General features: G+C 33.2%; 2 protein-coding genes across 5 annotated transcripts; one reads left to right on the top strand and one right to left on the bottom strand.

The window, feature by feature from the left end:
- Nucleotides 1-890: 890 nt before the first annotated feature.
- LOC123207290 (IAA-alanine resistance protein 1-like) lies at nucleotides 891-7,316 on the top strand. Of its 4 annotated transcripts, XR_006500303.1 has the most exons (12): nucleotides 891-1,553; nucleotides 1,654-1,737; nucleotides 1,838-1,887; nucleotides 2,028-2,079; nucleotides 2,485-2,580; nucleotides 3,492-3,742; nucleotides 4,558-4,707; nucleotides 4,846-4,953; nucleotides 5,617-5,783; nucleotides 6,746-6,847; nucleotides 6,939-6,983; nucleotides 7,074-7,316. XR_006500303.1 is itself a non-coding variant. In XM_044624651.1 (11 exons), exons 1-11 carry the CDS (start codon nucleotides 1,247-1,249, stop codon nucleotides 7,227-7,229), a joined length of 1,401 nt encoding a protein of 466 aa, XP_044480586.1. In that variant the 5' UTR covers nucleotides 893-1,246; the 3' UTR covers nucleotides 7,230-7,316. The 4 variants fall into 4 exon arrangements, 2 of the variants coding, with proteins under 2 accessions (XP_044480586.1, XP_044480587.1); XR_006500304.1 differs by lacking the exon at nucleotides 7,074-7,316 and having other exon boundaries at nucleotides 5,617-5,689; XM_044624651.1 differs by lacking the exon at nucleotides 5,617-5,783 and having other exon boundaries at nucleotides 893-1,553.
- A 1,104-nt stretch (nucleotides 7,317-8,420) lies between these two features.
- Nucleotides 8,421-9,734, bottom strand: LOC123207292. Its single transcript, XM_044624653.1, has 3 exons — nucleotides 9,493-9,734; nucleotides 9,158-9,325; nucleotides 8,421-8,864 (listed from the first exon to the last, which is right to left on the bottom strand). Exons 1-3 carry the CDS (start codon nucleotides 9,517-9,519, stop codon nucleotides 8,607-8,609), a joined length of 453 nt encoding a protein of 150 aa, XP_044480588.1. The 5' UTR covers nucleotides 9,520-9,734; the 3' UTR covers nucleotides 8,421-8,606.
- Between the last annotated feature and the right edge of the window lie 6,827 nt (nucleotides 9,735-16,561).

The following is a 16,561-nucleotide window of genomic DNA, read 5'->3' as shown; positions in this document are numbered from 1 at the left end:
TGTCTACGTTAATTATTCATAGGCCAAACCACTATTTCCCACCCAAGGTTTGACGTTTTCTCAAAAGTCTCCCCTTTAACTATGGAAACACCAAATACTCACCTATGACCCGTTAGATTTAACAAAACCCTAACGCTTAAAATTTTTATCTCTTTTTGCCCCCCTAAACTTTAAAAACTAAAAATTTTTCCTCAGCCTAAGTTTTAAAAAATGATAGTTTCACCCTAGGGTTTGGTTTTGAAATCTCCGGCAACCGTTCTGGCTCTATTATCGACGATCTCTCCCTCCCGAAGCAGCCTCTCCTTCCGACGAATGTTTTCCTCCCATTTAGAGGCTCGATCGGTGTCGGAGACGCCTTGGGAGACGAAGACGAAGTCGTCGTCTTCGTCTGGGAAGACGGTCGTCTTCCCAGAGGTCTTCTTCCCAAGGTGTCTCCGACGCCGATCGAGTCTCCAAATGGGAGGAAAGCATTCGTCGGAAGGAGAGGCTGCTTCGGGAGGGAGAGATCGTCGGCAATGGAACAGGAACGGTCACCGGAGATTTCAAAATCAAACTCTAGGGTGAAACTGCCATTTTTTAAAACTTAGGCTGAGGAAAAATTTTAGTTTTTAAAGTTTAGGGGGGCAAAATTAGATTCTATTTTAGTTTATTTTTAATATCATAGCAAAAATGACGATTTTACTCTTATCACCATTAGAGTTTTGTTAAATCTAATCGGCCATGGGTGGGTATTTGATATTTCCATAGTTAAAAGGGGGACTTTTGAGAAAACGTCAAACCTTGAGTGGGAAATGGTCGTTTGGCCTTATTCATATATTAACCTAGATTAAATATTATAATTTTATCAGCTAACCCATGGTAACTTGAATAAAGTAACCTTATCTTGTCTATGCTCCGACTTCAGATGCCCAACTGTACTCCAAAAAACTATAATCTCGCCTTACCAGATTTTCAATTGAAGATTCCAATAATATTTTCCTTTGAAAGGAAATTAAAAAAAAAGAAAAGAAAATAAACTAGAATTTCGCACTTTGTACTAAAAGATGGATGTCATAACATTTGGTGTTATAATCGGGATAATCGTTCTTTTCTTATGCATTGTTTGTTTCATCACCATCGAAGGCACCTGTAAACGCCGTTCTTAGTAAACCTTTTCTAAATACGCCCTAATAAACCCATGTTCTCAGATCCCTTTTAAATTCTTCGTTACTTCACATCCTTTTTTCACTTGAAAATTAGACTACCGATGTCGTCTTTCAAGACCCAGATCTTTGTTTTCTCAGTTTTGGATCTTATCTTACTCTCTGGGTTTTGTTTCGATCTGGGTTTCGCCACTGGAACGACGCCGTCGCATGACCACCACCACCACCACCACCACCACCACCACCACGACCACAATCTTGGTGGGCATCAGCATACGGACAAGAAAATGTTACTGCCAGAGGAGCTGGCTGAGGAGGAAGATATGAGATTGTACGGATTTGGGCCTTACCATCACGATCACGATCACGATCAAGATCACCATGTTGGTGATCTGCAGCACGTGGGTTTCGGTAAATTGAGTTAAATTCATCTTGCGTATAATTTTGTGGAGTAAAAATGTGGAAAATGTATTTTTTGGAGTATTTTTTTGATTTTTTTTTTAATTCATAGGGCTGTGGTTTAATGCATTGGGTTGTTCACTTTTGGTGAGCTTAGCGTCTTTGATTTCCTTGATAATCTTGCCAGTAATCTTTAGTAAGTAATTGTCAATACTCGCTTGGTGAACTTGTTTTTACTTCAGTTTACAAACGGATTTATGATTGTTATGAAAATGTAATCATTTGTGTTGTAACAGTACAGGGGAAGCCATCCAAAGCGGTTGTTGATTCATTGGCTTTGTTTGGGGTCAGTTTCTTTATGCTTATTTATTTGGTTCTTGATTTGATTGTATTCTTTTTGTATGGATGAGTTCATGGATATACACCTTATGTTCTTATGGTGTTTTAAATGGTTTGATTGAGTTGGATTGAGGTGTTTGTTTACAGGCTGGAGCTATGTTAGGGGATGCTTTTCTTCACCAATTGCCTCATGCTTTTGGTATGGTATTGAACAAAGTATTTTTAAGTACTCTTATAACATTCCTCTTAGTCACAAATTATAACTTGTGAGACAATTTATATAACTTCTATTGGTTCAAATAAGCTATCATCAGAGGGTGCTCTTTTTTCACTGGCTTGTTTATGTCGGTAACAGGGTGATTTGAAGATTTCATGTGTGGCTTTATTTTATATAGGATTTTGTTTCTTTTATTTTCATTACTTTGGTATATATGTCCAATTATGTTCTAGAATCCTTACTGCTATTAAAGGAGGTATTCTTGTTTACTTCATGTTTTAGAAGCCCTTATGTTCTGAATCTTGTTGGATAGACACAATTTGCTTTTCTATGTCACGTTTTATGTGCTTTTGTCAGATCTGTCATTAAAAAGGTTATGTTTTGCAGGTGGAGAGCATTCCCACTCACACGATCACCATGAGGATCATACACATCAGCATTCACATTCTTTGAAAGATCTTTCCGTGGGAATATCTGTTCTAGGTGAGTAGTAAAGCACTTGTGCATTTGTGATTCACCTGTATCCACTCTATGCCTTATTGTTTGCAGAATCACTCAAACACTCCAATGTGTGTTTTTATTTGTGCCACTCACATGCATGCATGCATGAACACTTATCAATAAGTTTTTATATACCAATTACTGAAAACATTATGTGTTGTGATTGGGAACTGGTTAGAATTGTTCTCTCATCAAATAGCTTGCAAATTCAATAAGCTGAGTTTTGTTGAGAATGCTTTGCTTGTGTTGTAAATGAGTTCTGAGGATATACATCTGTGTTCGTGTCTCTGCACATGTGCACCTTGTTTAACCCTGATCAATGAATTAATTGCCATTAAAGAAAAAAGTCTTCTTGAATGGCATCTGGTAACAGATTTAATATATGCATTATATTATAATCTCATGCCGTACTTTCAAGTAATATAGGGATATATGCAACACTCAACTGAAAAAGTTTTGCTGACTTTCTTGCTGATTATCGCTTTTTGCTAAATGCTTTTCTTTTCCATGGGAAACTGCTCCTGGTCAGGGCTTTATTTTCCCACAGTTAATTTAACTCAATCTAACTTTCATATAAGAATTGAAATATATTTGCTGATTCTGTCCTGTTCCCACCTTCTATCTCTTATTGCTTTTCTGCTGTGGAAATAGTAAGCCATTGCAGAAACCTTCTCTTAAAATACTCTGTTCTGTAGCTGTAGCTATCTAATATCTTATTGAACTTGTATGAAATTCCTGTTATATAAGTTTGTGGATTATTCTCTTCATCTTCAATTACATGTTTTTTCCTTTCTTGATTTCATTGACCATCTGCTTAATATTAGTATATCAGGGGCTTTGCAGATTGTGTTGTAACCCCTTGAATTCTTATTATCATAAATGAATCGTTGCAGTGGGAATTGTACTCTTTCTTCTGGTTGAGAAATTGGTAAGATATGTTGATGAGAACTCTGGAGAAACTGATTCATGGGGTCATGGTCATCACCACCACCATCATAATAATACAAAATTGAAGAATGATGATGATATTAATGGAAAGAAGCAATCGCAACCCTGTTGTGGAATTGAAGAAAAAGGTTCAAATCAAATGTCTGAAGACTCATTGAATAGAGATAGTGTTATTCAGCAGGAGTCTCTTCGGAGGGTAAGCTGAGGAATTACCATATTGTGATTAGTTGCTGCAAACTTAGGAAGTTTGAGATCTGATCTGATGAAGCATGTGTTTGGTATTGTTCTGGAGATGGTTAAAAGAGCTTTCTCATAGTGAGAAGAGCTTTTTCAATTTTATACTTGTTTGGATGCACTTTAAATGTGTTTTTTCCTTTATTTATTTTTTATTTACCCGAAAGATGCATTTACTTTAGCTAAGAGTGTCTCATTAACTTGTAATGAGGTTTTAAAACATCCAAAACTCCGATTGACAAGATTTTTCTTATCTATGGCCAAGCAACTGGCGGTTTTTGCTTATGGCTCAATTTGTAAATGCTTTGCTACTAAAAGCCCTACTTTGAATAAATTTTATGAATGAAGTATTATTCTCTATCTTCTGGCCATTTCAGCATTAATTATGCACCCGAAGTAAGGTTTCGGCAAGATTAGGAATAAATATGTTTCTGGAAAAGAAAGTACCATTTGGAAGTACAATTAGAAATGCTATGTTTTAAGCCTAGGGCTTGGTGGTAGAGTTAGGGCTAAGTTTCTAGGAAGAAAAGAATTTGGCTTGGCAAGGAGCACATGCCATGTATGTGTGCTGGGTAAAATATATTTTTGGGAAAAGGATTTGGCCTAGCCTCAGCTTAAACATTTGGACCAAACATCTATTTGGGTACATTTTTTGGGATGTGTGCTTTGTAAAAATATAAATTCTAGAACTTGAAAGATGCCATCTATATGGAATTTTAACTTAAATGGAATTGTTTTAATTAACATTGAACATAATCAGATTCTTGCATTGTGCAGAGAAAGACTTCCTCTAGTGCTGGGGATGATAAATCAGATGTAGATGCCATAGATAGCTTGTCCAATGATCCTAAATCCTTGGAAAAGAAAGAACCTGCTCAATCATCAAATCTTGTGTTTGGTTATCTCAATCTTTTTTCTGATGGTGTTGTAAGTATGTGTTCCTGAACATTTGTACTTGAGCATTCATGTTCATATATTTGGAGAAGTTTCATGCTCGATTTGAATGATTCTATTTTCCTTGTATATTTGAGTGCAATGAAATGGTTCAAAATTTTAATGTTGCAGCACAATTTTACTGATGGGATGGCATTAGGAAGTGCTTTCCTGCTTTATGGATCTGTTGGTGGGTGGTCTAGAACTTTATTTTTGCTTGCCCATGAGCTTCCTCAAGAGGTTTGAGTCCCCTCCTTTCTTATTTGATGGGTAAAGTTTTTCATATTTTACCTTTTTAAAGACTTGAATCTTATAACTTAGGATTATGATGTTGAAATTGGTATAATGTTTGTTAAATGAAATTGATAAACTAGATATCATTTAACAAACATGGTACAAATTTCAATATCATAATTCTAATTTATATCAATTCTATCTAGTACATGCTATTTTTTAGGTCATATTATGTATTTTTTTTCCTCCACACATTAAGAACAGGTAGGAATTTGGATTTTGCTCCAGAAATGCAGAATATGATTTTCATTTTTGAAGTTGTAATGACACTGATTCTCTTTATAATGAGGGTAGAATTTTCCATCTTTCCGGTATTAATCCCTTACATTCATAATAAGTCATAAAGTAAGGAAGCATGAAAAAGGAAAACAGAATTAGATGGTTTAAAATTTTGCAACATGAATGGGACTCATCAGGCACTGATACAGTCACAATTTTGCTGTTGAATACGTGTTGAAACCTTTATATGGTGGATGTTAATACTTTTTTTTTTTTTTTTTTGGGCTTTGCACACTTCTGACTTCTGAGTTATTATTCCTTTGCTAATAATGCATCTAGTGAAGCCAAGATTTGAGTTCTTCCACATCTTTTTGCTGTTCAATGTTATAGGTATTTACAAATACGAAGGATGCAGAAATTATAGGAATCACCTTGCAGACATTTCCAGTAAAGAAAATTCCCAGTTCAGTTTAATCCTCCCCGTGATTTTAGTTCAAGCTAAAATTGATTTGTTAGCCAGTTCTGACATTTAATAGTAGACAATTGAACCAAATTTGGTACGTCCTAAATTGCTGTGACCTGTTGTAACTGGCGAGTTTAGTTTACATTGGTTTTTCCTGCATTTGAAAGAGTTCATTCTGGAACCAGCTTACCCATTTGAGTTTACATTGTTCTTGATATTATTTCATGAGTAATCTCACTTTAATTGCTTGGTGGACGGCTGCTAGGAATTGCATCTAGGTTTCTCTGCCGTAGTCATAATAAAAAAGAAGGATGAAGTTACAGGAATCATTTTTCTGTCCTTCAATTATTGAAATTGACCAGTAGGATCATGATTTCATTATACCATGTGATAAAAGGAAGAATTATAATTTACAGCCCTTTCACATATTTTCGCGTGTATTTTTTGTGGTTAATCATCATCTGTTTAATTTTGCGAACTTTAAAAGAATTTGGGGATGAAACAGTGACATTAATTATGTTTTTCTTTCACACTATCAAAACAGAATATCTTTTATATATGTTTTGTATGTTTACACTAGGATGTTTGTTTTCTTATAAAAAATTAGATGCATTTCCACATTGGCATGGCGATGGAGGAAATTTTGACTTCACTTACCGTAAAATCTTATTAGCTTTCCAGTCTAATATGACTTAGACTTTGCTGTCATCATAGCAAAAAGTTTTAGGGAGCGTAATTCAAACGTGGATTGATAAATTGTATGGATGTTTGCTGATTTTCACTAATTTAATTTTTCTGGTTATGTTTTTTTTTCCCCCTAATATTTGAAACATTTTGATTTTGTTTACATTTCCCTTTTATACTCCATGTAGTGAGGTTGCACCCTTTTTAGAGTATTCATGTTATTTGTTCTCCCGAGGGAAAAAAAAAAAGGAAATAAATATAAAATATTTGGTTCATAATGTAAGTTAAAATAATACTATCACTCTTAGTTATTGTTACCCTTTCAATATTGATTCCTTTTATTCGGTACACTAATGGCTAGGGTATTTATAGGTTGGTGATTTTGGTATTCTGGTGAGATCAGGATTCAGTGTATCCAAAGCTCTGTTCTTCAACTTTCTCTCTGCACTTGTGGCTTTAGCAGGAACTGCAATGGTGAGTGATCTTTCTTGATTGCTGGGGCAATTGTTTTCCATAATTTGCTTGAACCATGAAGATGAAATAATGTTAGTTGCTTTTTCTGTAGGCTTTGCTCTGGGGACAGGATCCTGGACAGTCGTCATTGATTGAGGTAAAGAAGTTCCATAAACAATGCATAGTTTAATTTCATTTTAGATGCCGCATCTATTATTACTTTTGTTGACACCTTTATATCTTATAGGGATTCACGGCAGGTGGATTTATCTACGTCGCCGTTGCTGGAGTTCTTGCAGAAATGAATAATAACGGAAACACAGCACTGAAAAGTACCGCTGTCCAATTAACCTCACTGATATTGGGCATGTGTGTCGCCCTTTGTATTTCGCTTGTTGAATGACAAAAAACATTTGGAAATGTAAAAATTAGCCACACAAGTACATGATTTATTTTAAGAGTTTTCAATCAAAATTGATGTCATTAGTAACTTCTGCAATTTACTAATTGGAGCACGAAGGAAAATGGTGTTATGGAAGGTATTCATGGATGTGGTAGGAGATACAAAAATAACCTGAGGTTTTGGTGCCTGGTTACTATTATGCATTGTAAGGGAGACTTGTTCCCACTCTAAATTTTTGTTTATTGTCAATAGAAGTAGCTTCTCTCGGATTCTTGTGGAGAAGCAACTCATGAATCTCACAAAATGCCTATCTAAAACTTGAAAAACTGATAGACTTGCATTTTCACTTGGTCTTATTTATTCAATTTTTTTATCCTATGAGCCGTTGGAGAGGCAAATTTTAATTGTGTGCGCCAGGCAAAGGCTAAATGTCATTACTCGAAACTTTTTAAGTATCCAATGGTTGAGATGGGTGGTTGGGTAACCCAGCGGTAGTCTCCTAATATCAAAATCTAATTCAAGTAATGATTTTCTTTGACTATGTTTTTGTCTTTTAATACTGTGAGGATGCTTTATTATGGGAGACTGATTCCACAAAGAACTTTGCGCATTTTTTGGTGGTAAAGACAAGCCTCAAATCTTCACTTTAAATATTAGAAATGGGTTTAAAATTGCCTCAATTAGAAAAGGGTTCAGTCAAAAGTCACCAGAAGAAGTCATTCCAAGAATATAATAGTGGGTTTCACCCTTTTCGACATTCTGTCGTCAACATTCAACACTCATCATAACTTCACAAATGGGGGCATATAGAATATCAAGTTTACACCAGAACATTAGTCACAATTTCAACATTTTACACTGGGCAATTTCTGTATTCTAAATTGTATGAAAAGTCACAAAAGCATATATTTTGTTATATAATTCACAAATTAAAGTCGCAGGTATAGCATAATCCTTCTGTACCCATGTAATTTTTGTTGGTTTGACAGCCTATACCGAAACATTTTCCTTTGAATAATACTAGTAGCATCCAATTTTAAGTATGTGATTGAAAATTTAGATGATATATTATCATATAATTAATTATTAATTTATTATTAATTTAAAATCATATTCCATCCAAATACTTAATTAGATACTCATTACTATTTTCTTTGTGAAGTAGCATATAATTTGGTGACATATATGAGAAAGCTACAATTAAACTGGACAAATATTATACGGGACAAGTGTTTCAAAATGATATTACAACTATAAAGAAATCCTGCCTACATTTTGGTTGTGTAAATTTTCTCGAGTAAGGACATTCATACAACAACATAGAGAGATTCTCACTTTTTGAACGTTTGGGCACCAGAAAATAACGGATGGATTTGACTAAGACTCAAACTTGTCGAACTCTTGAAGCATTTCAAAGATGGTGATTTTGGGGGTTTGAGGTGGAGGAAGAGAAGGCATTCTCATGGGAGGCTTTATTGCATTATCCTCGTGTGTCAAAGTGTGATGCCTCTTTCTCACTGCTCGAACTGGACGACCCTCTATTGCTACTTCATTTCCTTCTTTGTTCATTTCTTCTGGTGCTTCTGCTCTCTTTCCCAATCCTTCACCTGTTTTCTCCTCTTGCATTCTTGATTCCTTTTCAAACACACCACATCTTCATCAATTTTAATAAGCAAATAAACCAAAAAAATAATACCTATATTCTCCAAAGACCAACTGAAAATATCCCAACTCGTGCATGAAATCTTTTTTATACTGGATGAATACCACCAAAGAAGATTGGATGTTTATATGATATAAAATTGAATAAAAAGGAATAGGTATTTACTGAATGAAACATATTGCCAATGCCCTTGAAATTCACTCATGTTAGCTATCTCTTATAAAAATAAATCCCCTTAACTGATAAATGGAAGAAAGAAACTTACATTGATAACAGAAGAAGTTGGCATTGGACACTTTACAGGGCGATCTTCATCCTGTGGCTCCATTGGGTGTTCAACAGGCCAGAATTCGAGTTCGAATTCCACCCCATGATCCATAACATTCCTGGCAATTTGCTCCTCGACTAATACAACTTGTTTTTGTTTATAATCCTATCAGGAAAAAATATATATATAAAAAAAGAAACAAAAATGATGTAGAAAATTGATTAACCAGTTCAAAGTAGAGATAATATAATAATAATATATACAGTCAGAGGACGAAAGTATATTGCAGGTACTCAATTACCTAAATTGCCAAAAAAAAAAAATGTACTTACAAAATCATCCCCACATGAAAAACCCATAATGGAGAAACGTTAGCTCATGCCAGAAGAACAGAAAATCTTACTTTGTTTGCGAGTCTGAGAAAGAGAAAGAGAGAGAAGAAAAAAATACGGGAAAAAGAGAGAAAGAGAGCATAAAAAGGAGGAGAATGAGGGATAGAGGGGGGGCGAAGTGGGATCACCTGTACAGTGAAAGAGGAATAAAGATTCCCACCATTTTCATTTTTTCTTTCTACTTTAAATTTAGCCTTTTCCTTTCTTTATTGATGTGGTTTTTGTCCCTCTCTACACTGTCAGTGAATCAATATAAGAGAGAGAGAGCTTTTTCTTCACTTTCTTGCTTTTTACTGTGGTTGTGGCTCTAGTTTGTTTAATTGGTTGAAAATCTAAACAATCTTAACTTTTTTTGCTTTCTTGGTTTTGTAAAAGATTGAAATTGCAGATGAGACAGGCATGAGCTGTTTGTTTGGTTAATTAGAATCAAAGAGAGAATAGGAAACTATGGTGGCCGAGGCTCAAGGTTAAGGAGACAGCGGAAAGCCGCCCAAAGCACTTGCCTCCTTGTACACACTTTCCTTTTCTTCATATACATAGAATCATACTGTATGCACGTATGTGCATATATATAATATTTCAGCTCTATTTTTGCAGTGATTTAATTGATGAGTTGCCAACTACTATATAACAACTCAATTTATGTATACAAATTGAAGTTTTGTGCAAAATAGGTCACAATAGTGATAATTAAAATCCCAAAAGACTTGAGTAGATTTTTCACTATACATGGTTCGGTTTGATGATTGAAATGTTTACATATACAATGTTTTTACAAATTTGAGTATAATAGAGAAATGATACAAAATGATATATGTTATGTATAATATTCTTTCTATTTCCCCCTTTTTTCTTCCCTCATCCTTTTCTCTCTCCCTTCATCCTTATATACAAGTTTTTAAAGAGAAAAAATACATTTGAACTCCTCTATTTTAGGGCCTTGATCCATGATTTGAATTTAAATTAATGAAGTCACGTCTAATTAACAACATTTTTATTTGTAGAAAAGCTAATATATTGCTAGATAACTATTATCTAGATGTTGTTTTTTAGAATTTAACTAAATCCCTTCTTTGATAATTATAAGAGAACCTTCTTTTTTATATACTATAAATATGGTATCGCTTGGTCGCTAGTTGCTTGTTGCAATGTTTGAGTCACAAATATATTATGGGCTTTGGGTTAGAGAGTTATTTAGTTATTGTTTGTTAGTCACTATCTCTGATGATACTTTGAAGGTTCCCCTTCTTTGATAACCATTAGATAACCTTCTTTTTATAAACTACATATATGGTATCGTTTGGTCGTTAGTTGCTTATCGTAATGTTTAAGTCTCAAATCTATTATGGACTTTAGGCTGGAGAGCTATTTAGTTGTTATTTGTTAGTTACTGTATCTAACTACGCTTTGAATGTTAACTTTGAAGTGCTTAGTTTGATTGTACAACATTTGCCCTAAGTTCTTAAAGCGTGAAGAAATGAGAATGAACTGCTCAAGCCAATGCAAAATTAATAATATTTCAAGGCGTCCTACTAGAAATGAATAGCAATGCATTGTGCCTTTTTTATATCATCATCTAAGATAGTACCTTTTCTTAACACGACCACTTGTGAAGTAGTCATGTAGAAATTATTATTACTTTGTTGGATTGTGGAGTGTGCCTTCTCGCTTGCTTGACATGATACCATATAGTGTATAGATGTACATAATTGAATTTTGTATGCCACATCCTTAAGGATTCTTTGCATGTGATAGTTGGAATGCTATTGGTATGAGTTATCTTAGACATTGTAAGTACATAAGAAATGATGTTAGCCTTGGAGTCGGTCTACACTTGACAACACATAAGGATGTTACTCCTAGAGCATAAGTATGAAATTTGTGTCACTTAACATCTTAAAGGTGAGGAGCTGACTTGAACATCAAACTCTAGTTATGTTGGCTAGTTGGTGTAACATTACATGTGAACTTGATGACCCTCTTAAGCCCCACACTCTAAGGGATAGGACATTCTTAAGTCATTTATTATGCATTCCTCAATTTAAATACATTCAATCATTTTCTTTGGAGAGGTCCTAAAAGAGAATTTAGGTGGTCTTGTAGATCAAATTTATAGGTTTGATGCCTTTAGTCAGTTAGCCCATAAAAAAAGTTATATTTGTAGTGAGTGGATTGCTTTTAGTTCACTATTGGAGAGTGTCTTTCAATTTTAGGCTTAACAACCTATAACACCTCAACAATTGTAATTGAATATCGTGCCACTAAGAAGTCATAAAATTTAACAAATATTGGATATCCTATTCCATTTAATAATATAATAACATATGTCCTGATAGGGTCAGGTGAAAATATGGATAATGATAACATTTACACCTACTAATTTATGATATCATCTATTAATGTCAAGCGCAAGTCTTTATGGAAGTGGTACCAAGGACACTTGTCACTTGAGCTTTGAATGTGCATGCTTTGGTAGATAGGTTAGGTTGATGGTACAGGTTCGTCAAAATCCTCTTCCAAAAGGTTTTAAGAGGACAAACATCTATTGTAAGAGTAACCATAAAAGAATTGCTTTGGTGGATAGGTTAGGTGATCTTGCTCTATTTTAATCTCCCTCAAACTAGGCTTTTAAGGATGACAAAGAGTTGGTCTAGAGCATTTATTCCAATATAAAGAGTTCATCTTTCAAGATGAATGGGCAAGGTATTGTTGCATGACAACTTCTACAAAGTTGCAACATTTTGTAGAGGACACTGTGCGAGTAATGTCTTTTTCTTATTCTTGTGCTTTATTATTTGTATCTCTTTTTAACTATGGTTTTGTATTTGTATATAGGCCCTTGGTAAATTAACACCTTTCCAATGTAGCATGACCAACATTATTATGCAAACACAACTATTTATGGGAGTTGGAATGCTATTGGGATTAGGTATCTACCATGAAGAAATTTGGGCAAGACAAATGAGTAATCCGAAGCTCACATGGAACATATTAGAGCCAAAAGGAAACCTTGATGAAAAACTTATCATTTTGTCGTGAGAGTTTATGACAACATGATTATGACATATATGCTTTTCATGCTCAAATCGCAAACCCATGATTAAGGAATGGATTGATTGTCTTGAAGTAGGTTGAATAATATTCTTCTCCAGGATGAAGAGATGAATAAGACATTAGCGATTGTTGAGGCTATGATCAAGTATCGAGCTAGGGACATGGTTTTGGAAGTCTTTCTTTGGCTTCATTTTCTATATTACGACTTTTCCTTTTTGGGTTAAAGCTACAAAGAACAAACACAAGAATGAAGGCAAGCCTATATTGTAGTGGAGGATAACTACACTCATTGAGTTGAGGTATGGAACACAGGACTTGCACCATTTAGACAAGTCGCAAATAAAATTCTCGAAGAAACCACTACTTAGGAGGTCACAAGGGTAGCTCGCACTCCCACGTTTTGTCAAGAGACAATTGAATCTCCCTCAAGGTCATCAGTGTGAATACCCACTTATTATATTTTATTATCTCAATTATTATTATTATTTTATTTGTAATCAATTGCATATAAATAAAAGATAAATTCTAAGATATTATAATCTTAGTCTTTCACCAAAGTATACATACAAAAGCTATGTTATTCTGCATAATTCTGATATGACTGAACTTGAAATAAATTAATAAATAAAGTGATGAAATTGTTAAACTCAAAGAAAATGAATTGAATGATAATAAGACTAAGGAAAAACAACCCTTTAGTTTTTGCATGCAATTAATAAATATTCTCACGAGAGGGGCAGATTTGTTTTATTTACACATTATTTTGCTAAAAAAAAAAATCCTCTCTTGATGAGGTTTCCTATAGCTTTCGAAAGATAATAATATTGGTTGGTGTTGTAACTAATTCTATGGTGATAATGACATACCTAAACATAATCTCATTAAGCGTGATCTTCCATGTTTTTTGAGGTTGTGGAAATAGTCTTTATATTTGTTAGTGGTATAGATTTAACCAATAGGGATGGTTTAGAATGCAATACCACTTGTTGAGCAAAAGTGGTATAAAATAAATTACCCAAAATAAAGTGGTATAAAATAATATATTTATTATTAATATCCAATAATTTCAAATTTAACAAGAAACTGACACCTACACACTATCACTACTCTTTTATTTTTATCTTCACACTAAGACATATAGTCCTCCACTTTTGACTTCACCAACACTTCACTTACTAAAAGCTTGCTGACTTTTTCTTTTCGACACCCATATGGCTGGCACGTTGGTCTATTTATAATTGATAATGTTGGGTGTTTAGGAGACTTTGAATCATTCTTCAATCCTCCCTTAGCTTTCTCCTTGATACACGAAAAAAAAAAGGGATAAAAATTATGATTACTGGACTTAAATTTTTGAAGGGAATAAATTAACCACTAGTGAAAATAAATTAGACAGACAATTGACAATTGAACCAGAAAAACCCTCGGCCATGGTGAAAACAAATGGCAACATCATAATAGCAGATTTTAAAAATTACAGACAAATATATAAAAGAAAAAGTGGATAAAATTGAACCGTAAAGATAATGAAAGTTGAAACTTAGTGACACTCAGGAAAGACAAGCTTACTGACGACAGATTGGATTATCAAACATGCGAAATTGATTTGAAAGTGATTTTTAGAAAAATGGTGAATTATTAAAAAAAATCAGTTAATAACTAAGATTTTATATATAGAAATATTTCAAACATAACTTATATTACGGATTCTCTGTTAGAATATACTCTTTTATGATTATATTACTTTGTTGTATATATATAATTTTAATAAAATTATATTTACATATTTTGGATAATTGAAATAGATACACGAATGAAATATCATTATATGATTAGATAATTTTGAATTAAAGATAAAATAACACTCTATCATATTATGATATATTATTTATGTATCCTTTTGTATACTTTGAATGTGTACGTGTAACATTGCATATATAATTTTCGGTTTGTAGGACAATTGTACTTCTTGTTTTAAATAAATATTTTTTTTTACATCAATAAAATATTATTGACGTGTAAGATACCATAAAGTATGTTTTTACAATAAGAATTTAAAATGCTTACATGAATTATGTTTAGTGTAGTGAATTTTAGATAAGGATACAATTATAACTAACCATGAATTTGTAATGTAAAACTACAACCATCCATGATTATGTGTAAAGAGTAAAATTTAGCATATGAATAATGGAGGTGTTAGCACAATTAATCAATGTTTATAAAACCGGACAGGTGATCAAACTGATTTCCTCACTAATTCATGGTTCAATCGGCTCGACTTATTATCAAATTATAATAAATTTATAAAATAATATCAAACATTTATTATACGTTTTAAACATAAATCATATTAAGTTCATTAGAAGCAATTTATACAATTATCAATAACAACAAATAGGGGTATGCATCATTTAGTTCAAATTGTAAAACTGGACCGAAATATTCAAAAATTACTATTTGGTTTTGTTCGAATTATAAAATGGTTTGGTTTGGGTTGAAAATTTTTTAAAAAATGGTTTATAGTTTGGGTTATTGTTTAAGTGGTTTTCAAACCGAACTAAACTGTAAACTATATATATATATATATATATAAAATATTTTATATAATAAAAATTATTAAAACCCTACCTATCCCATTATTTCTTTCCAGCCTTTTATCTCCTCTGCCACTGCAACACTTCTCATTCTCCCTTGCCTTAGTTTCTCCTCTGCCACCATCTTTCTTTCCAACCTTATCTATTCACTAGAAACCATAGCTCTATCACCATTTTATTGGTCTCAGTCATCATCTGAAGCATCGGTCAACTCGTCGTCACTCAAATTAAAATAAAGAAGCTATCACTTTTTTTATAACTTCTTGGCTTAGACTTCCAACTGATCTTACTTATTACCTTTTATGTTGGTGTACAAATATCTAGGGAAGCTGCAGTTGTGAAAAAAGCTCTTTACCAAATTGCTTCTCGCTTGCATGAAAATCCATCATGGACTTAACACTTTCTTGCTTCTGCTATTTCCAAATGTCAGTCTTTTATTGTTTTTGCTGATTATTCTGAGTATAAGCAAGAGATTCTATTGTGCAGGGGTGCTAAAATCATTATAGGACAATGCATAATTCAACATGCAAAATCATTATAGGAAGTGTATGATTTTTTATACGATTTAAACAGTAACCAAACTTGACCAAACCATATTTTTTTACTTTGGTTTGGTTTGGTTTGGTTTATAATCTAAAATGGTTTGGTTTGGTTCAGAATTTTTTTAAACCATTTTTTTTAGTTTGGTTTGAAAAATATCTCAAACCGCACCAAATCAGACCATGCACACCTCTAACAACAAAGCATATTTGCTTATTTGAAACATAAATTCCAATTTATTTAAAAGAACTTCAAAAAATAGAATAGAAATTAAAATTAGGGGTTAGGGTAATAAGATTTAGACAAACTCAGTTCTGTTGGTTTTGTCTGGTTCATCAATTTTGATCAAGTTTGATAGAGTCTTATATCAAATCTATTTTTAGTGGAAACTAGACCAAACCATTGATCGGATCTCAGTTGAACCGATCGGTTCAATTCGATTTTGAAAATATTATAATTAATGCTAACTCTGGGATTGAGTGTTGAATGTTTAATAGAAGTAGAAGTAAGATAACAGAGAAAGGAAGAATTAATGAAACGATGCACTTAAAGGTGTTCAAAATTATTTGGTAGTCAAATCAAATTGATTTTTGAACTGATTGTCAATTTGTTTTTTTTTTAAAACCAGTTAACCAAACAAAACCAGTTTATAAAAAATGAATAAAAAGTTAATAAAGTATGAACCTATTGTAGCATCTACAAGTATGTCCAAGGCTAATTTTGTCTTTGTAGTTGGTTTAACATAAGTGTCAGAGGTGGTTTTAATGTTTTGTGGGTCATCATAGATTGTTTGACTAAGTTGGCTCACTTTATTCTGG

This window comes from Mangifera indica, unplaced genomic scaffold (assembly GCF_011075055.1).
Source record: "Mangifera indica cultivar Alphonso unplaced genomic scaffold, CATAS_Mindica_2.1 Un_0069, whole genome shotgun sequence".
NCBI lineage: Eukaryota > Viridiplantae > Streptophyta > Magnoliopsida > Sapindales > Anacardiaceae > Mangifera > Mangifera indica.
The sequence above is the reverse complement of the archived record's forward strand: the minus strand, read 5'-3'. Positions and strand labels throughout refer to the sequence as shown.